The sequence below is a fragment of the Telmatherina bonti genome (genome assembly GCF_933228915.1).
Source record: "Telmatherina bonti genome assembly, chromosome: 10".
In the NCBI taxonomy this organism is placed as follows: domain Eukaryota; kingdom Metazoa; phylum Chordata; class Actinopteri; order Atheriniformes; family Telmatherinidae; genus Telmatherina; species Telmatherina bonti.
Genome location: NC_136628.1, coordinates 8,208,084 through 8,232,793, shown reverse-complemented (window position 1 = coordinate 8,232,793; position 24,710 = coordinate 8,208,084). Strand labels below are relative to the sequence as shown.

Sequence of the window (24,710 nt, the reverse complement as noted above, 5' to 3'; positions counted from 1 at the left end):
CTGATTTCATCAGGTTTTAATGAACTGGTTGTAGGACAGAAGCTGCTTTTTCCAGCCGGTTTGCAGACTTGAACACGAATGTTCGAAGGTAAAAGCGGTTCTTATCTTATATTTTATGTTGTATGTCTGCTGCTGTTGCAGAGACCGAGCTTCACGCTGTTTTTATTGCAGGTATTTTTATAGCTGAACCTATTGGAAAGCTTGACTTTGGTCATCAGGGAGTCGTGTGAATAAAGCAAAGGAGTTTGTGTAGAGTTTGCTCAGCTGTTACATGACGGTGGCAGAGTCGTGCTGCACTGTCCTGCTGCTCGTGCTCGTAAATGTTTCCGTTCGTCTGCGTGCTCGCTGTTGAATAACGTATGAATTAAATCGAGCGTGAGACACTCTCCGTGCAGGAAAAGCCTGTGACTGACGGCTGTTGACGTAAGTATAAAAACACACGGTTAAAAAGTGAATCATTTGGGAAATGATCCAACTCTTCCTGGTGCAGAATCATGTTAATAATTACTGTTTATAATTTCTTCTTCAAATTCACAGAAAGTTTTGTTGTCTGAGGCAAAGCGATCGGTTGTTCCCTAAAACAAGTGTGAATAAAGTTTGATTGTCACAGTGACAGAAGACAAGGAGATTTTGTGGTTGGATTAACCCTTAAAACTGCACAAGATCTCTGTTGCCCTGGGCGACGTCACTTCTGTCACCATCAGTTTATAACTCTAAGACAATAAATTCCTGAAAATCTTCCATAAATCCCCTAAAATGTAAGATATCCATCAGTTTACCCCACAGAGGGACACACCAGTGCTTCTGAGAAACTGATGGCGACGTTGGCGATACGGGGTTGAAGGGTGAACTACATGTCAGTGGTTAACCACAGCTCCTTACTGGTTTGGCTGTTGGGTTTATAAATGTTTTTCTCCATCCAGAGGTGCTCCAGCAGCGAGTGGCGGCGCTGGAGCAGGAGAGGGCCGAGTTCATCAGACTCAAGAAGCAACTGGAGGCTGAATTCAACCAGAAGCGGGCCAAGTTCAAAGAGCTCTACGTTTCTAAAGAAGGTCTGCATCTTATAACCACGAGTTTTATGTAATTTATGTTACTTAAATGATTGACAGCAGAGCTCGGAGGGGTCTGTGCTGAACTGAGGGCATAAAGATAGCGAATGAATGTTAACCTGCGCTGAGTGAGGGTTTGCTGAAGATGAAAGTCTGAAACCTCGTAAGGAGCATGTGACCGTGCTGAATGCTTTCCTCTGTTCTCACGCCGTTTCCTCCTCGTCCTGCATCATCTGCGTCGTGTTCGATGCACCTCGTCCTCCTCCAGAGGAGCTGAAGAGGCAGACAGCAGCGCTGGAGGGAGCCCAGGCTGAGCTGAGCTCCGTGCAGGACCAGCTGTCCCAGGCCCGGGCCGAGATCGAGACCATCAAAGCCGTGGCCACTGTGTCGGAAAACACCAAGCAGGAAGCCATTGACCAGGTCCGCAGCCAGTGGCAGGAGGAGGTGGCGTCGCTGCAGGCCATCATGAAAGGTAAGCAGACGAGCTCTGCTCCTGTTGTCGTGGATTTAATATGGAAATGGATAAATATTACGTTACAACATGTAATGTACCAGAAGATCTGCATGGTTTGGGTTTTTACCTCCACCAGGTGGATGTTTTCTGTCTGATATACAAGCAAACTGTCGACACATCTGTATTATTTATGTTTATTATAAAGCTTTATGTAGATACTGATCAGCTTTTAACATTCTTAGAATGCAACCTTTTTGTTCAGTAAGTGTGCAAACATCAGCAATTAACATGTTCATGAAAACATTGCAGTGATTTTAACCTGTTCATGCACAGCAGGGGTCTGGTGGGGTTTTAGAGGTGGGGTCGGAGATGCAGGAAAAGGTTCCAGCAAGCCAAAGGTCCAAACCCTTTTTGTCAGACGTCCTGCTGAATCCAGGCCCCCAAAGCACAGAAACGTGCACTGCTTGTCCCCGTTGGGGGGAGGAGGGGGGAGCAAACGGCAGTTGTGTTTGGTAGACGAATCACCATCCAGTCTTTTAGAAGGTCCTGGATAAAATGATTGGTTAGTGATGTTTTTAGTCGTTTATCTGTTCCACGGGTGGCTAAATATTTCTTAGTTTTGTGTTGGTGAAATTTATCTTATTTATGTTGTTTTAATTTTGTTTGTGATGTAAATTTGATCAAACAACAGATAATAAACAATAATAAATTGGCTGCCATGGGGGTGTGAAGGGAACTTTAAGCAACATAGTAGAAAATGCTTCTCAAAATTGGGGAAAAAAATGTCTAAAATTCCCAATTTTAAGTTTGAGTTCTTTAAAATGTGCAGATTTTCATCCAAAAACTGAAATTTATTTTAGTAAGGTCATCGTTTTTTCACTTCCAGATGCCACTTTGCTAGTCGTGCTCATGAAATCATGTTTTTTTTTAGGTTCCTGAGAAGCATCGGCTTCATAAAACAGTAAAACGTCGTGATCAGAAGTTCATTCTGTCTTGTTTGTCTTTCTGACCGGCTGATGTTGCATTCAGGCTCTTTTGGAATTGTGAACGTTTGGGAATCGATCACATCTTTACCAGGTTGTTTCCGTTGCTTTGTGAGCATCTACAAATGCTGCATAAAAGAAGAAGATGACAAACCCACTTTATAACTGTCACCATGGCAACACCAGCCGATTTAATCGGTTTATAATTAATGTGATTTTCTTTTCTTTCAAACAAGCCGCAACAACATAATTATGGTGCAGGCGCGACCGCAGCCGTCTTTACATCTGGAATATCTGGCCAAGTTTGGAATTCGTTTCCAGCAAAAAATTTCTCAGAAATCGAAGTTCTGAGCACACCTCGAACGCACCACCAGAAAGCTGCTGGTGGTCGTATCCTGTGATACCAGCAGGCTAGAAACGGCCCAGTTTGCACATCCCAGCTGGAGGAGACGGCAGGAATGAACAAAACTTCTTCTCACCACACTTTTCCCACAAAGCTTTTATTTAACGTCATTCAATCCAAACTAGAACTGGGCGACGTGACGGGTAAATACCTGCTGCAGTGTTTGCGCCTGGAGTTTATTATGAGCTTTCACCTCCACTTGACGCTGCTCTTGACGCACTTGACTCTATTCTTTATTCTGTATTCTTTATCCTGATTCTTGGCAGGTGATGAAATGAGTTAGTTGTGTCGGAGTCCGTTGTTGGGACTGTGAGCTAGTCTGTTGTCGGTTCCTCGTCTGTCTTTTTATATCCAAACCGCATCCATGCAACGGAAATGTTCCTCTTTTAGGAGCAATCTCATCAGTTTGGGTTGGCTGGTCATCTTTTAGTGAATTATCCTGCTACCGTCTTCCTCCATGTTTGTTTATGTATTGCAACATCTTTTTTTTATCATGAAGGTTTTTTTTTATTAAGAGGAACGGTGTACAGTGGTTATCGTTTTACATTTACAATAACAAATAGTTCTCCTTGTTCTTTTTTATTTATACCCCCCTCCTCCTCCCTCCCCACCCCATACCACCCCATCCCCACCCCATCCCATAGACTCTCACCCTCCCACCCCCACCACCCTTGTCATCAACGTAATGCTCACACTGTGTGCCGTCATAACAGTTCACTTAGAGGACATTAAAAAAGTACTTTCTATCGGTTGTCTCCATAGTCGAGTAGTATTATTTGTTGCGTTGTGGAACCTTGCTGAAGATAGTTCCATATATGCAATGTCCAGAAAACTATGAAGCCAATGATTAAAGGACACATCATTACTTTTCCATCTTTGAGCTATAATCTTTTTGATTGCAGTGAGTCCTGCCAGCCAGATTTTGCGGGATTCTCCCTGCAGTGATATTTGTGAGTCATCATTCAAAAGGTGTACAGCTGGGTCCAGTGGCAAAATGATTCCTGTCAACGTGCTTAGGCAGTCAACCACTTTTCCCCAAAGCTCCTGGACTGCAGGGCATTCCCACACAACATGAATGAAGGAGCCTATGGTTCCCGGGGGACAAAATGAGCAGTAAGGATCAGGTGTTGCCCCCATTCTATGCCTCACCACTGGTGTTAGATATGCTCTATGGCAATACTTCATTTTGAGGCTCTCTCAGTATTGCACCAAATTAATTCCCAGTCAGGTTTAAACATATCTGTTGAAATTTCTTCCTCCCATGCTTTCATTCCTACTGAGCTCGTTGCATTTTGATTCAATAATTGACCATAAATATAAGACACTATCTTTTTGGGAGCTTCCATTAACCATTTAGAGATGGGGTGATCCTTCAGCTCTGATCCCCAGGGAACTCCATAAGCTTTACATGCAGATCTTATCCTAAAATAAAAGAACAATGAGTGTTTATCAATACTGTATTTAGATACCAAATCCTGAAAGTTAAGAATTGATTCTACTCCATTAATGTCTTGTAATACCTGAATGCCTTTGTTATTCCACCCTTTATTTATAAAAGGTTTTCCTCCCGAGAGGAAATGACTGTTGTTCCACAATGGTGAGGATTTATACCAGTTTGGTTTACACTTTAGGTACCTTTCTACTGCTCTGAACACTACCAGCATATAAGACAAAATTGGACCATACTGTAAACTGCATTTCTTTGTTGGCAGTCCTAGAAACAGGAAGTCCTTCAACCTCAGTGGTTCAATTAGGTTACTTTCAATGGGCTTCCATGCTGATTTTTTTGCTATCATTCAACCAAAAAGTCAGACTCCTCAGCACATAAGCCCAATGATAAAGTTTAAAGTTGGGACAACCACAACCACCATTATTTCTTTTCATCTGCAATACTGACCATTTAATAGCAGGACGATTGCCATTCCAAATATATTTTCGGAGCAAAGTATCAAGTATAGTGAGAATTTTTATCACTTACTTAATGTTTTTAGTTGTTTTATTAACCAGAATTCAGTTAAAGAGACAATATTCAGGGAATGATGTTTTTCGGGGAATGTGGGTGGGTTCTTTGCTCTATGTCCTTGTGTGTGTGTGTGTGTGTGTGTGAGTGTGTGTGTGTGTGTGTGTGTGTGTGAGTGTGTGGAAAGAGCTTGTGTCTATTTTTTTTTTAAATGCCTTTTTATCCACTGTTTGTTTTAATCCTTCTGACTTGATTTTATCCTGTAAAGCACTTGGTGTTGCCTGAGGCATGAAAAGAGCTCAAGAAATAAAGTTTGATTTGATTTGATTATTGCAACATCTTGACGGGAATACTGCAGTAAAGCACCTTATTGTGGCGTAAACGATAGAACCTCACATGAAATGACATTTTCTATCGTCCAAAGGATAAATATTGTCATATCGCCCAGCCCTAACATGAACCAGATCGTCTTGATTGAAAGTTCACCATCGACACCCCCTTGGTTTCTCATTGGGTCAAAGGTCTTGATGTAATCCTGGAGAGTCAGATCCCATTTCAGTCCCACATCAATTACATTGTTCTCATATATGAACAATCTCATCAGTTTGGGTCGGCCGGTCATTTTTTAGTGAATTATCCTGCTCTGAAACACGTCTGCTGCCGTCTTCCTCCATGTTCGTAAAGCACATCTTGATGTAAAATACTGCAGTAAACCACCTTATCGTGGTGTAAACGATAGAACCTCATATGAAATGATAAACATTTTCTATCGTACAAACGATACATATCGTAACATCTCCCAGCCTGAATCCAAGCTTTAAAAAAGTGTTTTCAACAGAGTTTCCTGAAGTACGTGTCTCCCAGCATCGTCAGGGGGAACGGGATGCGACACGTGGCTTTTTGTTTGTTACGTCCAGATGTTGTGTTTGTGTTGAGCCTCAGCAGCTGAAATATTCATTTTTAAAAGAAAATCTGCAGCTGCAGGATAAATTTTCAGTCCAAACTTTTCTGTTTGGATTTAATATTCAGAGAAATTTCATTAAAATTTCGACGTTTAAAGCAGATGTGACCAATCCTGCCTCGGTGGAACAGTTGTGGTAGGCATTCATGCTTTTCTTCTCGTTGCTTGTCTTCCTTGTAGACACCGTGTGTGAATATGAGGTCCAGTTCCACCAGCGACTGGACCAGGAGCGAGCCCAGTGGAACCAGTACCGCGAGGCGATGGAGAGGGAACTGGGCGACCTGAGGCGGCGGCTCACAGAGGGTCAGGAGGAGGAGAACCTGGAGGATGAGATGAAGAAAGTAGGCATCTCTCTGCTTTGTTTTCAGCAGTTTGTCACTCAGAGCAGATCTGGATGTAATCCGGCAGCGTGTCGGAGGGTTTGTGGCAAAAAAGAGACACTTTAATAACTTGATGTGCGCACTCGCGTGGGGCGTTGTGGCGTTGAGTTAAGCTCGCCTCTCAGCCAGACAGAGATCCAGCTACAGTTTAGATCTACAGCAGAACACAGATGGATAAAATAGAGTAGAGAAGTTGGCTACGGTGCGGCAGGAGTCATAATGCAAACTCGTAACATTTTATCAAGGATCAAATCAAACTTTATTCACACTAAAAGGAACAGGAATGGGGGGTGGGGTACATATTTCTGTTATTTAAACAAGTAGAACAACATAAAGCTGTTTAGTTTCAGTGTGGCTGAAAAACCCTTCAGTAATGTCAGCCTGACGGTGATGAAGTTAGCTTGTGATTTGTTACATAAAGGGCGATCCCACGGCTTTTCTGGGGAACTCGTCCACGCAAGATGCTAAGGTCTACCTGCAGATCCCTAAACACAAAGCTTCTCATCTCTGAAACCTTTATTCAAATAAAGTTAAATAATTAACGGGACTGTAAGAAATCCAACTTGCACTGGATTGACGAGGACCGCTGGGAATTCACCTGAAAATCTGCTTCCATTGTCATTTAAAATGTGTTGACAGCAAAAGCTGCTCCGTTCCTGGATGGAGAGTGGAACGTTGAGCGAATGTTGTTCTTGTTTCTGTAAAATAAAAATAAAAGCCTCAGTAGTCAGTAAAAACATCTGGAAGGATCGTATGACGAGATGCTTTGTGTTATTTAACATCTGGAACATTTTCCAGCTGATGTAGATCCTTTCTAGCATCAGGCGACACAATCCTGCTGAATTGTGGGTAATATCGGCTCCTCGTACTGCTGAACGAGAACGAAACATGCAAACGGCAGAACAAATGTTGAGTAACATGTTTGTAAAACCTCTCCAAGGCTCAAGAGGATGCAGAGAAGCTGCGATCAGTGGTGATGCCCATGGAGCAGGAGATCGCTGCCCTGAAGGCCAAGCTGACCACAGCGGAGGACAGGGTGAAGGAGCTGGAGGCCTCCAAGGTCAGTCAGGGTCAAACAAGTCATTTTAAGGTCATTCTAACAGCACAGGATGTGTTTGAAGCCTCTCTTGCGGCACATTTATGCTGAAAGCAGAAGACGGACACTTTGGTCCGCATTTGGGCGTCATGCGGTTACGTCGGACGCTCCAAACGGAGCAGTACCACCAGAAGCCATTGGGCAGTGTTGAGTCGAATAGTTCATAGACATCATATATACGAAGACGCCTCATTGAGCGCTGGAGAGTGGACCAGCTTTCCAGGCTCGCTGCAGAGTCAACGTAGTTTTCCCACACGACTGTTTTCTGTGGAACAACGCGTATATATTACACACAAACAAAACACTTTTCTACATACCTGGTTTATACGTAATGTTAACATAGTGAATAATCTACTATATGCAAATGATAAATTTTACTACTATGAGGTGTTTAGCTTAAATATATTAATGCTTAACAAAGAGAGTTTTACATGGTAGCATGATCACCACTTGACGCTGCTTTTGCAGCTTTTGGTCGTTCTTTATTCTGATTCTGCATTCTGTGATGAAATGAGTTAGTTGTGTCGGAGTCCGTTGTTGGGACTGTGAGCTAGTCTGTTGTCGGTTCCACGTCGGTCTTTTTATATCCAAACCAGATCAAGACAGAAATTTCCCCTCTTTTATGAACAATCTCATCAGTTTGGGTCGGCTGGTCATCTTTTAGTGAATTATCCTGCTCTGAAACACGTCTGCTACCGTCTTCCTCCATGTTTGTTTATGTATTGCAGCGTGCATGGTGTAAAGCGCATCTTGATGTAAAATACTGCAGTAAAGAACCTTATCGTGGCGTAAACGATAGAACCTCATATGAAATGATTGACATTTTCTATCGTCTAAACCAGCAGTTCTCAACCTTTTTGCAACACAGAACCCCTTGTAAAATATTTTTTCAGCCAAGTACCCCCTAACCAGTGCAAAGTACTTTTGGTTCAGAAAAAACACAAAATACAGCATTTTATCACGTTTGTTTGGCCTTTTAAATTTTAATTGTGTTTTGCACATCTCTACTATATGCTTCAACCAGCACTCCATTGTTTTTGTTATCAAGGCCAATGGGGTTCAATTCATGTCGGCATCTGGGATTTTGGGAGGAATGAAATGGTGTAAATCTAAATGTAAATTCAGTTTATGAATGTACATTTAGATTTATTGTAATATATTAAATATTTATATGATATTACATTTACATTATTTTATTAAAGGATGTTTAAAAGAAAACATAAAAAAGATGTATTTTTTCAAAAACTTTCACGTACCCCCTTGAATGCCTTGAAGTACCCCCTTTTGAGAAACAGTGGTCTAGAGCAGGGATCCCCAACCCTGGTCCTCAAGGACTGGTGTCCTGCAGGGATCAGGTGTTTTGCAGCAGGGACACTCGGTAAACCTGCAGGATACCGGTCCTCGAGGACTTGGATTGGGGATCCCTGGTCTAGAGGATATATATTGTCATATTGCCTAACCCCATCTCCAGGAGTGGACTTTGGCTTCCCGGGTTTACAAGCTCCACTCGTGTCAGTAGAAGCCAAACCAAATAGGTTTTTGCCTCACACAAACGTTGATGATAGCTGCAGATAGAGGAGGTAGCTGGTAAATACTGACAGCTGCAATTTTTAGCGATAACAGCACAAGTTGTGGTTGCAGCAGAGTTGTAAAAGGTGTCAAACGTTTTGCTGTAGCATGATAAAGAACTAAGACTCACCAGCAAACACCGTTACTCCTAAAAACTATAGAGGGTTTACTTGATTGAACAATCGTAGTCTATTTCAGCCTCTTGTTTTTTTTAGCCATTATAGCTCAACACATCCTGTTTGGCTTTATAGATAGAAAATAAAAATACACACCAAAGCCTGAGACTTAGAAGTGTATTCAAGTGCAAAACCATTAACCCATAAAACGTCATGTCAACTTTTTTTTACTTTTGGTTGACCTGTTAATTTTTCATACATTAAACTACATGTAGAAGATGAAGCTTTAAATGCCAGTCAGCATGCAGACGTGATGTTTCCATGCAGACGTGATGTTTCCATGCAGATGTGATGTTTCCATGCGGAGATGATTCCATTCAGACGTGATGTTTCCATGCAGACATGATGTTTCCATGCAGACATGATGTTTCCATGCAGACATGATGTTTCCATGCAGACGTGATGTTTCCATGCAGACATGATGTTTCCATGCAGACGTGATGTTTCCATGCAGACATGATGTTTCCATGCAGACATGATGTTTCCATGCAGACGTGATGTTTCCATGCAGACGTGATGTTTCCATGCAGACGTGATGTTTCCATGCAGACGTGATGTTTCCATGCAGACGTGATGTTTCCATGCAGACGTGATGTTTCCATGCAGACGTGATGTTTCCATGCAGACGTGATGTTTCCATGCAGACGGGATGTTTCCATGCAGACGGGATGTTTCCATGCAGACGTAATGTTTCCATGCAGACGTGATGTTTCCATGCAGGCGTGATGTTTCCATTCAGACGTGATGTTTCCATGCAGACGTGATGTTTCCATGGAGACGTGATGTTTCCATTCAGACGTGATGTTTCCATGCAGACGTGATGTTTCCATGCAGACATGATGTTTCCATTCAGACGTGATGTTTCCATGCAGACGTGATGTTTCCATGCAGACGTGATGTTTCCATTCAGATATGATGTTTCCATGCAGACGTGATGTTTCCATGCAGACATGATGTTTCCATGCAGACATGATGTTTCCATTCAGACGTGATGTTTCCATGCAGACGTGATGTTTCCATGCAGACATCATGTTTCCATGCAGACGTGATGTTTCCATGCAGACGTGATGTTTCCATGCAGACGTGATGTTCCATACAGACGTAATGTTTCCATGCAGGCGTGATGTTTCCATGCAGATATGTTTCCATTCAGACGTGATGTTTCCATTCAGACATGATGTTTCCATGCAAACGTGATGTTTCCATGCAGACATCATGTTTCCATGCAGACGTAATATTTCCATGCAGATGTAATATTTCCATGCAGACATGATGTTTCCATGCAGATATGATGTTTCCATGCTGACGTAATATTTTCATACAGACGTGATGTTTCCATGCAGGCGTGATGTGTCATCCTCAACTGTCAGATTTTGAGGGTAAAATTATGTAAAATAAATGTCTGAATAGATAAAGCACCATAAAGAGGAGCCAGATGAATAAAACAGAATTTTGTAGAAATAACACACAGATAAACAGCAACCAAGACTTTTCTTATCTGCACATCAGTCTCTCACGTCTGGAACAGAAACTATTTACATGTTTACACTTTTTTTCTCATTTCCACTTCTTCCTGTTACTATTTACCTGCTATCCTCACTAAACCACCTCCAGCTCAGCTGCATCAAAAACATCTTCTTGGCTTTATTCCAGCCATAGAGGATCATTATTTTTCTGCTTTTCTCATCACTTGTTGATCTTTGGCAGTTGCTAATTGGACATTGCCGTCAATTTAAGCTCTCTGATTGGTGGAAAGTTTGACAGGAAGTGTCTTAATCATAATTTCTGAGGTTTCTACCATAAAGTAGTAATAGTGATCTATGTTTGGCTGAAAATTGTGATGAGTAACGGCGTTATCATGGATCATTGTGGATTTAGCATATAATGTCTCTGAATAAACACAACACATCGTGGCTGGATTATAAACCTCCTGGACGGGATAGAAATGTCTGGAAAACCTCCATAGAACCCCTGAAGGGTCAGATATCTGTCACAATTTACCCCAGAGTTATACATCACTGATCCTGACACACTGATGGTGATAGAAGAGATGGACTTCGACGTACCGGAGATCTTGTGGAGTTTCAAGGATTAACAGCAGCTTGTTTTTCTAAAACAAAAGCTTAATTTAGGAATTACTGGGTTTAAATTCTTTTGATTGTTGGGCCTATGACACCTGTTTCTTTCTCTTTTCTGGATCCAAGATGGCAACAATAAAAAATCAAATATTGAGTCTTTGTAACGACCGTTTACAAACCATCCCATCCTGGCGACTCTTTCTTCATGGCACTTACATGTCTGTTGTGGAGATTGAGGAAACGTGGAGCTATGCAGCAGTGACCCAGACAGCCTAAACTATCTTAGCCACAATCAAATGATGGCAGTTGACCTTATGAGAGGTTATTAGCATTACTTGCATCTCTGTCATAAGTTTTACTGTGGCTAAAAACAAGATGATCAGTGGGACAGAAAGGAAGATGGACAACACAAATAACCTGATGTTTTCCTCAGAGGTTGGTGGGGAGTAATGCTCAACAACAGGATGAGGAATATTTGACATAAACAGACACAAACCTAAAGTTGGCAGATTTAATAGACACCAATAATCTCAGTTCTCTCTTTCTACACTAATCCAGATGTTCCTGCATGTAAACCTCAGTTTATTTGGGTTGTGATTTTTCTGCTTGTGTTGTTTCTTTGTCTCTTTAGTTGACTGACAGAACCTCAGACAGGTGTGATCTTTAGTTTCCACCTGAGCTTCATTAAAGGGAAACTACGAAAGGTCGTTTTCCACGTTGATAAAACAGTCCTATTTCCAGGTAGTCTGGAGAAAAGAAGGATCTTTCTGTACTTTAATGGCTTCTTAAAGGAATGAAAACATTGGAGATTTCAGGAAAACTTAGGTGAAATCTTAAGTTTATTGAGTGATTCAGGGTAAACATGATGATGGAGTAAAGTCTCCATCAGGAAAAAGCATTGTATCTAAACATCAGCTGTTAAAAAGCATCTGATGATATCTGAGATATCTGAAGCTGCGGGAGAACCTCTCCATCAGGATCATCCAGATGCTGCAGTTCTACATAAAGCTGGATCTGGACCTCCTTTAACCAATGATCATACAGAGAAACATCTGCAGTTCCTCTAAAGATTTTGTACTGCACTGGATGGTCCACATGGAGAGCTGAATGGTCCAGATAAAGTACTGGAAGGTCCAGATAAAGGGCTAGATGGTCCAGGTGGAGGTCTGGATGGTTGAAATGGAGGTCGAAATGGTCTACACAGAAGTATAAATGGTCTACATTGAAGTCTGGATAGTCCAGATGGAGGTCTAAATGGTCTACACACAGGTAATAATGGTCTACATTGAGGTCTGGATCATCCAGATAAAGGTCTGGATTGTCCAGCTGGAGGTCTGGATGGTCTACACAGAGGGATAAATGGTCTACATTGAGGTCTGGATAGTCCAGATAAAGGTCTTGATGGTCCAGATGGAGGTTTTGATGGTCCAGATGGAGGTCTGGATGGTCCAGGTAAAGGTCTGGATGGTCCAGATGGAGGTCTGGATGGTCCAGATGGATGTCTGGATGGTCCAGATGGATGTCTGGATGGTCCAGATGGAGGTCTGGATGGTCCAGATGGATGTCTGGATGGTCCAGATAAAGGTCTGGATGGTCCAGATGGAGGTACGAATGGTCTACATTGAGGTTTAGATGGTCCAGATGGAGGTCTGGATGGTCCAGATGAAGGTCTGGATGGTCCAGATGGAGGTCTGGATGGTCCAGATGGAGGTACGAATGGCCTACATTGAGGTTTAGATGGTCCAGATAGAGGTCTGGATGGTTGGTGGATGAACCAGCAGGTGGAGGTGGAGTGATGTTTTGGTCTGGATAACTGGGGATGGGGTGGAAAGACCAAACCAAACAATACAACTGAAAATCTGTTTTTCATTAAAATAAACTCCCTGCTCGTCTTCATTTTTTTGGTTTCTCATCTAATCAACGTCCCAGATGTGAAACTTTTACTAGTTTTATGTGGAAACGTTCATCTCCTCTCGCAGGTGAAGGAGCTGAATCACGTTCTGGAGGCTGAGAAGTCGTGTCGTACGGACCTGGAGATGTATGTGGCCGTGTTGAACACTCAGAAGTCTGTCCTGCAGGAGGATGCTGAGAAACTTCGGAAGGAGCTTCATGAGGGTACGTTGTCATGTCTGTTAGTAGTTCTGACAGCTTTAACACCTTGTCAGACACGACACCATGTTTAGCTTCAGCTCATGCAGGCTGAACGTTAGAGGCTGATGTTTTCTGTTTGCTCCGTCAGTCTGTCACAAGCTGGAACTGGAGCGGCAGCAGCACAACCAGCTGAAATACACGTGGCAGCGAGCCAATGACCAGTTCCTGGAGTCCCAGCGTCTCCTCATGAGGGACATGCAGAGGATAGAGAGCGTCTTGTCCTCAGAGCAGCTCCGCCAGGTGGAGGAGATGAAGAAGAAGGACCAGGTACGTGATCAGCCACACAAAACTCATGAGTTTCTGTTTGAAGTTAGACAACAGTCCGGATGTCGTTGGCTTGTTCGCAGCCAAAGACTAAGAAAAGCCAAAATTCATGACCTTAATAATATCAGGGCAGTGTGGATGTGCGTCAGTATTTGTTGATCCCTGGGGGACGGTGTAGGGGATGAGGGGTGGTGTTGGGATCTAAACCAGGAAGAGTGTCTGCTGGCAGTAATCTGAGGAAGGACAAGCCGTGAAGCGGCTCTAGGCTGATGTGGGAAGCACCCGGTTTAATTTGCAACCGGCGGGACTTAAAGGATTTGCTGCTAATGTCTTGATGCCAGAGGGCACCTTCATGGTCTGCTGCAGTGGGTCAGAGCTGCTTTGCTGAAAAACAACGTGTGACTCAGATTAAATGAAGCCGCTCTGGCTTTTCCCGCTGCATCGTGACCATCGTTTACATCAGCGTTCTGGACTGCAGGTGGTTTGAACGTTACACCTGCTGGTTTGTTAGCTGCAGAAATATGTTGTTGCATTCAGTTTATGTCCATGTGTTTCTTCTTCATCTTCTAATAAATTTTGCTGGACATTTTAACGTCTTACATGGGAATAAACAATCCCAGCTAATTTTACTGCCAGAAAGCGTTTAACTCTTCACAGCCCGACCCAGGAAAAAAAGGGAGAAAAGGTTTTTTTATTATATATATTGTAGAATTTAGCACGTGGTTGCTGGTGAGATGACATTCCCTTAATAAATCTGCAACATACAGTAGCAGAAAAAGTTATTAAGCCACCTTGTTTACCAAGTTTTTACCTTTATTTTTAATGTCTGGTGCAACTGAAGGTATGTTTATTTGGAAAGCAAGTCTAATCATTTTTCCACGACTGTAGAGTAGATCATCTCGATTATGGCAGAATTTATAACCATGATTTTTTTTACTGAAATTGAGATCTTGATTATTTAACACAATTATCCAGTATTTTAAAACAACGCTGCGCGTCGTGGTGTTCTAGACTCCGTGTCGTGCATTATAACCGTCTAATGTACGGTTCCGAGTTGTTTAATCCACTTTTACCGCTTATATAGGAACTATTTTACGTTGGCCTGGATGTAGGTTTTATACCAAACAACCGCTGTCAGGCTGCAGCGCGTTTCTCTCATTCACCTGTTAAAAGACGGCTGATCTGAACCAGCTGATTAACACGTTGCTATGGTAACGCCCCGTAACGGAGGGATATTACAGTGTTTAACTCGCCGAACTATGTATAGGAAAATAATGCAGCCAGTTGTCGCTGACAATGGTATAAACTATGTTTAGGTGAACTTCCACAACCTACTGCAGTTATTCTACATTGACCTGCAGCCGGAGCCGACTGAGACTGGCCGCCTGGGAGTGCTTTAGGACGGGAGAGGCTCCCGCTGCTCCTTCCTTACAGCAACTGCAGAACAATATGTGCCTTCAAGACACCAGAAAAGTCTCTAATAACTCCAGTAAAAGCTGCTAGATTTGTCACTTTTAACAAAAAAAGTCTCCAGATTTAGCGAGAAAGTCTCCAAGTTGGCAACAGTGTCTGAATGAAAGCAAAGCGGCTGTGGGAGGAGTTTACAGCACAGCGCTGCAACGCCAGAGACGCTCGATTAGCAGCTGAAGACAGCAGGAGAGGAAACTGCAGAGAGAAAAATAATCACACCCTTTTATTTTTATCATCGTTGAAAACCCAGATCGTAGTTGAGATTAAAATCCGATTAATCGCCCGGCCCTAGTGTAGATTATTCCCGCTCTGTCCAAACGATATCATTTGATCAGCTGCTCGTCATCAGATAAAAACCAGAACGTCCTTCTGTTCGTAAAATGTCCACACATCTGTTTGTCCACTGTCGTCCTCCACAGGAACTCCAAACCACTTAGACTCCTCTGGAGAGCTCCTAAACATCTGGAGGAGGAGGAGTGTTTCTCATAAATAGCTTTTATTCTTAAGCTTCAGAGAAGGACTGAATTCCACAAATTCCCAGCATTTTGGACTAAAATGTCCCTCTGAGACACTTGATAAAGAATACCACTGGCCACCCCGCCGTGCGAGACTCCTCCCTGCCGTACAAAGCTCCCTGTGAAGCCAAGACTAACCTTGTTTTTGTTCCGTCCAACTTGACAAAACAAACAGTTTTCTCTGTTCTTGCAGAGTGTGTGGAGGCCTTACGGAGGTCCGCGACAAACTTAGAAGCTTCGTTTCTCGCAGAACTAGTTTGAGGAGTACCAACAAGACCACACCATCTTCAGATATGTTTGGATTTTCAGGCGTTAGACATCAGTGATGAGCTAGAAACCAAACATTCAGTCTGCAAATGTCACTCGGCACTTGGTCCTGGTATTGGACACATTTGGATCGTAACAAACATTAAACATTAGAAACATTAAATTCTTTTATTTTTAATTCAAACACTCATAATAATCAGTAAAGTAACAGATAATGTCCAATGCGGTGTTTATAAGCAGAAATGAATAGACGACGGAGAGGAGTAAACCATCCCGTTTCTGATAACGGACATGTGGAAGGGCATCATTTCTATTATACCAGGGTCGCTATGTCTCATTGTGACCCGTTGCCGAGGTAACTGACTCTGGCCAGAGAACCTGCAGCTCGATTGGCTGCAGCTGTTAGATTAGGCCTAATCAGTGGAAGGAAGCAAGATTATGCTTACCGTGATGGTACGTGATGCAAAATATCATTTCAAAGGGCACGTGCACCTCTTAGCGCTCGTGTGCGTTTCCTAAATCGTTTTTATGGTGGGAAATATTGTCCACTATTCACTCTGATCATCATCATCATCATCATCCTGTGAAGTGTTCATTTGCTGCGGTGTCACCTCCTCGAGTTGCATCTCCTTCCTGTCATCTCTCTCTTTCTCTTCTGCTGCATCTCAAAACGGTCAAGTTCACCAAGTAGGTTAAAGGAAACTATAAAAGGCTGTCTTTTCGTGATGAGAAGTAAATTGTGAAACATGTTGCCACAGTTTCCAACTCGCGCTTGAGCCAGTGCATCAATTTAAAACAGTCTGGCTATGTGACCAGAACTTTGTTATAGCTGTCCTACAACACTTTTTAATGGACACCATGAAGCCAATCAGAATCCAGTATTCACCCTTGTTTTAAATCCTGGAAGCAGCATGAAAACAAAGTCCAGTTCAGAACCAGTGCAGACAAAACCTGCTGTAATGCTGGCAAACGGACTTAACCTCATTATCAGTGCGAAGGCAGACGTCATGCATGAGCTGCTGATGGAGTCGGATTGGATTTCACAGGTTTATCTAATCAATAAACCCTAAGTGGAAGAAATATGTGACGAATTATGAATGAAACCTTTTATTTCCTTTTTTAAGGAAGAGGATGAAAAGGAGCGCCTGAGCCAAGTGAAGGACCAGCAGGAGGAGGACGGCGGAGACAACACCGAGCCGCTGGAGGACCTGTTCCTCGGGCTGAGCGTGGGGGAGGTACGAGCATTTAATCTGCCCCACAGAGAGAGCAGAGCGGCCTCACGCAGAGCCGCGTCATGCTGCATTCCCAGCCTGTAACGTGAGCTTCACATACATGACGGTCCCTGTTGTTCCCGTTCCTCCAGCTTCACACTGAAGCTGTTCACATTCATGTCTCTGGTTGTTTTCTTGGTTATGTTGTGTTTACATGCTTCTGCTGTTAGAAAGCTGAGTGGAAAAGGAACATTATTTTAGACAGGAGGCATCAGGATGGAGACCTGCAACAGGCCGGAACCGCTGCGGGACATGCGACAGGCCTTGTGTGATTGGGCGGGAGTCACGCAGCCTCGGGTGGGAGCGTGCAGTCAGAAACAGTGCAGGTTCTGAATGAACGTAAAATAAAGAGATGTCACGCACAAAGCGTCCTCTGGAGATCAGCCTGCTTCCTAGTTTGTGTATCTGCATGCAGAGCGTCATCTGAAAGTGTCTGTAGCTCCTTCCTGGAGGATAGACGCTAGAGATGACCCACAATGTTCCTTTCTACACAGCAGTCTGAACCAGTTAACGTTGCTTGATCGATGTTTTAGAAGTTTGTATCGGAACAGACCTGATTTTTGGTCGTAACCCCGTGTTAGAAGTGGTTAGAAGCACATTTGTTCTGTATATTTATTGTTTTGCTCCATCTTGCAGCAGGTTTTATTTCATGCACAGGGGGAAACAATAATCAGCAAAATTATACAAAAAATAAATGTTGTGTAGGTTCCCTGCTAAATCTGAATCTGCACTCCCGTTTTCCATTTAATGATCCACAGACGTGTCTCTTATGCCGGGCGGACACTGTGCGATTTTAGAAATCTGACTGTCGGGGAAATGCTCCCACTGCACGACCGGGTGTGTCCCTCGTACTCTATCTGACCCTACGACATGTGTACTCATACTGTACGACTGCTGTCAGCCACCATTACTGACAACCACGACTACTTGTCGGCGTCAGTCGGCGTGTGACGCCACGACGTGCTCGAGTGTGAACAACGAAAAACAAAGGTTCCTAGTTCCTATGACAACCACAGCGTGCCTGACAACAAGATGGCGAGCAGGCAGCAAGTTGTTGCAGTTGTGTGCGCTGTCTTGTGCGCTGAAACAAAATAAAAAAAGAAAACCTGGTGTTCTCTCCATAGCTCTACTAATCTCTCTTCTAGCAGCTGTGTCCACCGCACACGTCTGAAGTTGGGGTTGCCCGTCATTGTTTAAAGCTCCACCGGTGTCTTCTGTGCAGGTGCGAACGTAGAATTGTGACCACTCACACTGTACGGCTTACGACCTCCCGACCGGACATCCCGACGCTACGATGTTTCCACGATGACGCAGCGTGGTCTGCGACAGCAAAATCGTGGTGAAATCCCCTCAAAATCGCACAGTGTCCGCCTAGCATAAGGACACATTCACATCAGCCTTTTTGATTAGAATCTGTTCGTTTGCACAGAAAGTCCGCTTTGTTTGGGGAAATGTGAATGCATCAAACAAATTCTGATTCGGACCAAATGAGCGAACTCGGTCCATTTCAAGCGGACCAAATACAGGAAGCGATTATACAAAAAAAGTCCTTTCCTGCCTTTGGTGTAGCATTGCATTGCTACTTGAGTAAATGTATCTCATTACTACGCACCTCTGGGTCTATACTAGAATAAAGACAATGATAACGTCTTCCTAACTGGTGGAAAAATGTACACAAAACTGGTCTCTAAGTGACTCAACCCTTCAGCTTCATCTGAGACTGAAGGTTTAATTGATGACTTCAGTCTGCTAAGGCCTCATTAGGCTAAACCCTCATTTAGGAAGTAAGAAAAACACCTTTTGGCCAGACGAGCTGACCCACAGAAAACAATGGTGCTGCACCTCATCTTCTCCGGTGCAAAACTCCCAGCTATATCCCAACAAAATCGTGGTGAAATCCCCTCAAAATCGCACAGTGTCCGCCCGACATAAGATATTTCCATATTCTAAGATAAATGCAGCCTTGGAAGTGACGTCGCCTAAAATGACATTTGACCTCGTACCGGCGTAATCCCAGAAGAAGTTTGATGAATATGGCTCCTTACATGTGGACTAATGATCTTTGATTTAAATCTGTTTGAGTCTGAGTGACAGAAATGAAGTGAAAGAACTCGAACCTCTCGCAGTCTGCAGCAGGACCAGAGGAAGAGGACTGTAAGCTGAGGAAGGTCATGCAGCATCGTCTACAGGCAGCTCCAGCTGTTCCTGAGAACAACCTCAGTATGGGTCGAGTAGAGAGAGTCGGGATGATAGAGAGGAGAAAATGACTGACATAACAGTTTCTGTTTTACCTGGAGGAACTTCAAACACTGAAACGGCTCCATGTTTTCTTTTTGGAGCCATTTTTTAGGAGATGTTTGTGTCTTTGTGGTCAGTTTATTGATCTCTGCAGTGTGAGACTGGAGGCTGATGATTCTGGCTCTGCAGAAGGTTTTATTAATGATGATCACATGGACCGCACCCTGACATCTTTAAACATCCATGTTGTTTTGTTCACTTCTTCTGTTGTGCCTTAAGTTTTTTTCTGTTTTACAAGCATGTTTATGTTGTATTACAAGATAAAAGCTCCACAATCGACCTATAAAATACAAAGTTGTACAAAAAGGCTGAATTTACAGATATTCTTATCTTATTACTTTTTTTTTATTTGTTGAAAATAAGCTTTAGAACAATTATTTTTCTAATATTATTGCAGCTCCATAGCTGGACATAGACTGGACACATTACACATTTAGAATGATTATAATTATCAAATCATAGGAAAAGTCATCAATCAGCAACTGAACCAGTTATTCCAGTTTTATACACAACACCCAGTTGCTCTAACAGGGAACATTTTGGTCCATATTTTATTTTCATTTTCATTTTCATTTTCATTTTCATTTTCATTTTCGTATTCGTATTCATTTTCATTTTCATTTTCATTTTTATTTTTATTTTTATTTTTAATGTTATTTTATTTTAATTTAATTCAATTTTTAGTTTGCTAATTTTAATTTTTAATTTTTAATTTTATTGCTTTAGTTTTATTTTGAAGGCTCAGATGAATCAGTGGGTGAGCAGGAAGTTCAGTGTGTTTATAAAAAGGATAGTTGGTCCTTTTTGGTTGAAAAAAGCCAAAAAGAGTTAAAATCTTTAAAAAAAAAAAAAAAAAAAAAAAAAGTGATAGTTTTTTTGCACAACAAATGAAACTAACTCTCAGAAAAACATCTGCTCTTCTTCTGTTTATTTATGTCTTTTATTTTGATGCCAGTTATCTGTTTCCTGAGAACCTTTCTGTCGTTTGGTGTCGAATATAAAACTTTTCTTTCCTTCTCTTTCAGCCTCATGCGAACCACAGCACACATGGCTCTATGCACTCCTTAGACACTGATGTAGTGACCGGGGGTCCCTCGGACCCCTACAAGGACAACCTGCGGAGAGTCCAGTCTACAGACAGCCTTGGTTCCTCGCCGTCTGCCCAGCAGGGTCTCGGCGGTCACAACCACAAGGCCAAGTCGGCCAGCAACTTGGACGAGTCGGACTTTGGGCCCCTGGTGGGGGCCGACTGTCAGACAGACGGTAGTTTTGGGGAGACTTCCTCCGTCAGCTCCATCAAGCTGACAGCGAGTCACTTCCTGCTGACTAAAGACCAGGAGAAGGCCATCAAAGCCATGACGCCTGAGCAGGAGGAGACTGCGTCGCTGCTGTCCAGCATCTCCCACGCCCCCGACACCGCTTTCCTACCGCCTGCTGGGTACCGGCTCGTCAGCGACACCGAGTGGAACCTGCTGCAGCAAGAGGTGCGTCACAGACGAGTCTCATACTACGTGGAAAGTCAGTTTTCTATGAAGATTTACAAAGTAACCCCCCCACGCAGCTGTTCCGGTGATGTTCAGGTAGAAAAGAAGGAATTGCTTGTGAAGTAAGGTGCTGACGGAAACTTGTTGCTGTGCGTCAGGTGAAAAACGCCGGCAGGAAGCTGGGCCGACGCTGCGACATGTGCTCCAACTACGAAAAGCAGCTGCAGGCCATTCAAGGCCAGGAGGCCGAGACGCGAGACCAGGTGTGTGTGTGTGTGTGTTTACACATGTTCAGTATTTACATGTGCGTCCGGTTTGTTGACTGGAAAAGTGTCTTCTGCAGGTGAAGAAGCTGCAGGCCATGCTGCGTCAGGCCAACGATCAGCTGGAGAGGACGATGATGGAGAAGCAAAACCTGGAAGATTCGATCAAAGTGGGAAACGAGGAAACCGCTTCAAAGGTCGGTACTGGATCTACTCGTCGCTGCTGGTCCCACGTTTACGAACAGCTTTCCCATTAAAGCCAGTAGGAACAACAAGACAAGAAAACAGGAAAAATGCAAAAGGGTTCAGGATGTTTGGAGCGTACTGCATGTCCCGAGGATGTTACGTTGAATTTTTGTTGCATAAATTTCTTACAGTAACATCAAACATCTGTCAGAGTGGTACTGACTACTTCCTGGATGATCTCTTCTGTCCGCTGGCTGACACGAGCTCACAGTAACACCTTTAGTCAGCGCTGTGTTTCAGCGTTTTTCACTCACTGTTAGAAAGATTACAAGGAAACAACAACTAGATGATCTCTTTGTGAGTAATCAATCCGTTGTCGGGCCAAACAAGCCGTCAAGACGTGTCCACACCCCGCACACAGTTTTCTCATCTAATGTCAAAAATGCACAAATTCACATTCTGAAACATATCACGTTATAACGTGATTTATTTCACGTTTTTACAAGAAAGCTACCACGTTACAACGTGATGCATTACACGATTTTACAATAAACTATCATGTTACAACGTGATGCATTTCACGATTTTACAATAAACTATCATGTTACAACGTGATACATTTCAAGTTTTTACAATAAAACTATCACGTTACAACGTGATGCATTTCACGATTTTACAATAAACTATCATGTTACAACGTGATACATTTCAAGTTTTTACAATAAAACTATCACGTTACAACGTGATGCATTACACGATTTTACAATAAACTATCACGTTACAACGTGATGCATTACACGATTTTACAATAAAATTACCACGTTACAACGTGATGCATTACACGATTTTACAATAAACTATCATGTTACAACGTGATGCATTTCACGATTTTACAATAAACTATCATGTTACAACGTGATGCATTACACGATTTTACAATAAACTATCATGTTACAACGTGATGCATTTCACGATTTTACAATAAACTATCATGTTACAACGTGATACATTTCACGATTTTACAATAAACTATCATGTTACAACGTGATACATTTCAAGTTTTTACAATAAAACTATCACGTTACAACGTGATGCATTACACGATTTTACAATAAACTATCACGTTACAACGTGATGCATTACACGATTTTACAATAAAATTACCACGTTACAACGTGATGCATTACACGATTTTACAATAAACTATCACGTTACAACGTGATGCATTACACGATTTTACAATAAAACTACCACGTTACAACGTGATGCATTACACGATTTTACAATAAACTATCATGTTACAACGTGATACATTTCAAGTTTTTACAATAAAACTATCACGTTATGACCTGATTTATTTCACATTTTTACAATAAACTATCATGTTACGTGATACATTTCACGTTTTTACAATAAAATTACCACGTTACAACGTGATGCATTACACGATTTTACAATAAAACTATCACGTTATGACCTGATTTATTTCACATTTTTACAATAAACTATCATGTTACAACGTGATACATTTCAAGTTTTTACAATAAAACTATCACGTTACAACGTGATGCATTACACGATTTTACAATAAAACTACCACGTTACAACGTGATGCATTACACGATTTTACAATAAACTATCACGTTACAACGTGATGCATTACACGATTTTACAATAAAACTACCACGTTACAACGTGATGCATTACACGATTTTACAATAAACTACCACGTTACAACGTGATGCATTACACGATTTTACAATAAACTACCACGTTACAACGTGATGCATTACACGATTTTACAATAAACTATCATGTTACAACGTGATACATTTCAAGTTTTTACAATAAAACTATCACGTTATGACCTGATTTATTTCACATTTTTACAATAAACTATCATGTTACGTGATACATTACACGATTTTACAATAAAATTACCACGTTACAACGTGATGCATTACACGATTTTACAATAAACTATCATGTTACAACGTGATGCATTTCACGTTTTTACAATAAAACTATCACATTATGACCTGATTTATTTCACATTTTTACAATAAACTATCATGTTACGTGATACATTTCACGTTTTTACAATAAACTATCACGTTACAACGTGATGCATTTCACGATTTTACAATAAACTATCATGTTACAACATGATACATTTCATGTTTTTACAATAAACTTATCACGTTATAACGTGATTTATATAACGATTTTACAATAAAACTACCACGTTACAACGTGATACATTTCACATTTTTACAATAAAACTACCACGTTACAACGTGATACATTTCACATTTTTACAATAAATCTATCACGTTACAACGTGATAAGTCCCCAACTTTTTTTTTTATTAAGTTAACAACTCCACGGTTCCGTATATTATAAAATATTTGTCATTTGTATTGTTTTTATTGATCTTTTTACTTGTCTTCTTGGGCATTATAGCAGCAGAATGATGGTCTGGCTACTGCGTTTTTTTATTCCGAACTCACTTCAAGAAAATTGCCACGTAAAAAAAGTTTTGTGCATTTTCTTTTGTTTTTAATCTACAAAAGTCAGCTATATCGAAGAATTGTGTGAATCGCAATTTAAATCGAATCAGCACCCAAAAAAATCGGAATTTAATCAAATTGGGACAAAAGCATATCGTCACAGCCCTATTATTTACCCACAATGCAATGCTACGTCAAATCAAGTTTGTAGTCCGCTTCCTGTATTTTGTCCGCTTGAAACTGACCGAGACCTGCGTTTGTAGGTGGACTGAGTCCGGTTCCTTGGTCCGAATCAGAATTTATTTGTCGCATTCTCATTTCCCCAAATGAAGTGGACTTTCTGGGCAAACAGACGGGGATTTGAATCAGAAAGCCTGATGTGAACGTGTCCTCAGGCTGCTTGAAAAATGTGCAGTTGATGTCCAGTGGAGGATTGTATTCGCATGCCAAAGCCTCGATCAGACCGAGGGCACAACTTCATCCTGATCATTCACAAAACTGCTTTGTGATCAGTGCCAGCGGTTAAAATGGATGTTTTATTATTAAATTAAATTAAATTGAATTGAATTGAGTTTAAACGAAACTTAAATTTCATTTCACAATTTCAATTCAATTCAATTCAGTCCAGTCCAGTCGAGTTGAATCTAATTTAATTTAATTTAATTTAGTGTAAACGTGGATAAATGTTCCCGTTTTATCAATCAGGGAGACGTTACGTAAAACACTCGTGTTTGGTCCGAAGTATTCTGTTAAAAAGGAGCATCTTCACCAACTGCTGAATGTGTTTGTCGCCAAAGCTGAACTAGCTACCTGGTTACCATGGAAACATTGATCGGAATCTGATTTTGCTGTTAATGTTTTGGAAAGATCTCACTTTAAGATTGAACGCTGTTATGGCAGAATGACGGGACCGACGGATGTT

General features: G+C 41.9%; 1 protein-coding gene across 2 annotated transcripts in view; it reads left to right on the top strand.

Annotated features, from left to right (window-relative positions):
- Positions 1-24,710, top strand: part of rabep1 (rabaptin, RAB GTPase binding effector protein 1) — a gene marked incomplete at its 5' end in the record, with an annotated part of 55,468 nt that overhangs the window by 3,988 nt on the left and 26,770 nt on the right. For both annotated transcript variants that reach the window (XM_079247175.1, XM_079247174.1), the window contains 10 exons: positions 924-1,052; positions 1,318-1,521; positions 5,991-6,151; positions 7,131-7,250; positions 13,089-13,224; positions 13,349-13,527; positions 16,901-17,011; positions 20,371-20,829; positions 20,988-21,092; positions 21,173-21,289. In XM_079247175.1, the coding sequence (XP_079103301.1) occupies positions 924-1,052; positions 1,318-1,521; positions 5,991-6,151; positions 7,131-7,250; positions 13,089-13,224; positions 13,349-13,527; positions 16,901-17,011; positions 20,371-20,829; positions 20,988-21,092; positions 21,173-21,289 (1,721 nt within the window). The remainder of the gene's footprint in view (positions 1-923; positions 1,053-1,317; positions 1,522-5,990; positions 6,152-7,130; positions 7,251-13,088; positions 13,225-13,348; positions 13,528-16,900; positions 17,012-20,370; positions 20,830-20,987; positions 21,093-21,172; positions 21,290-24,710) is intronic.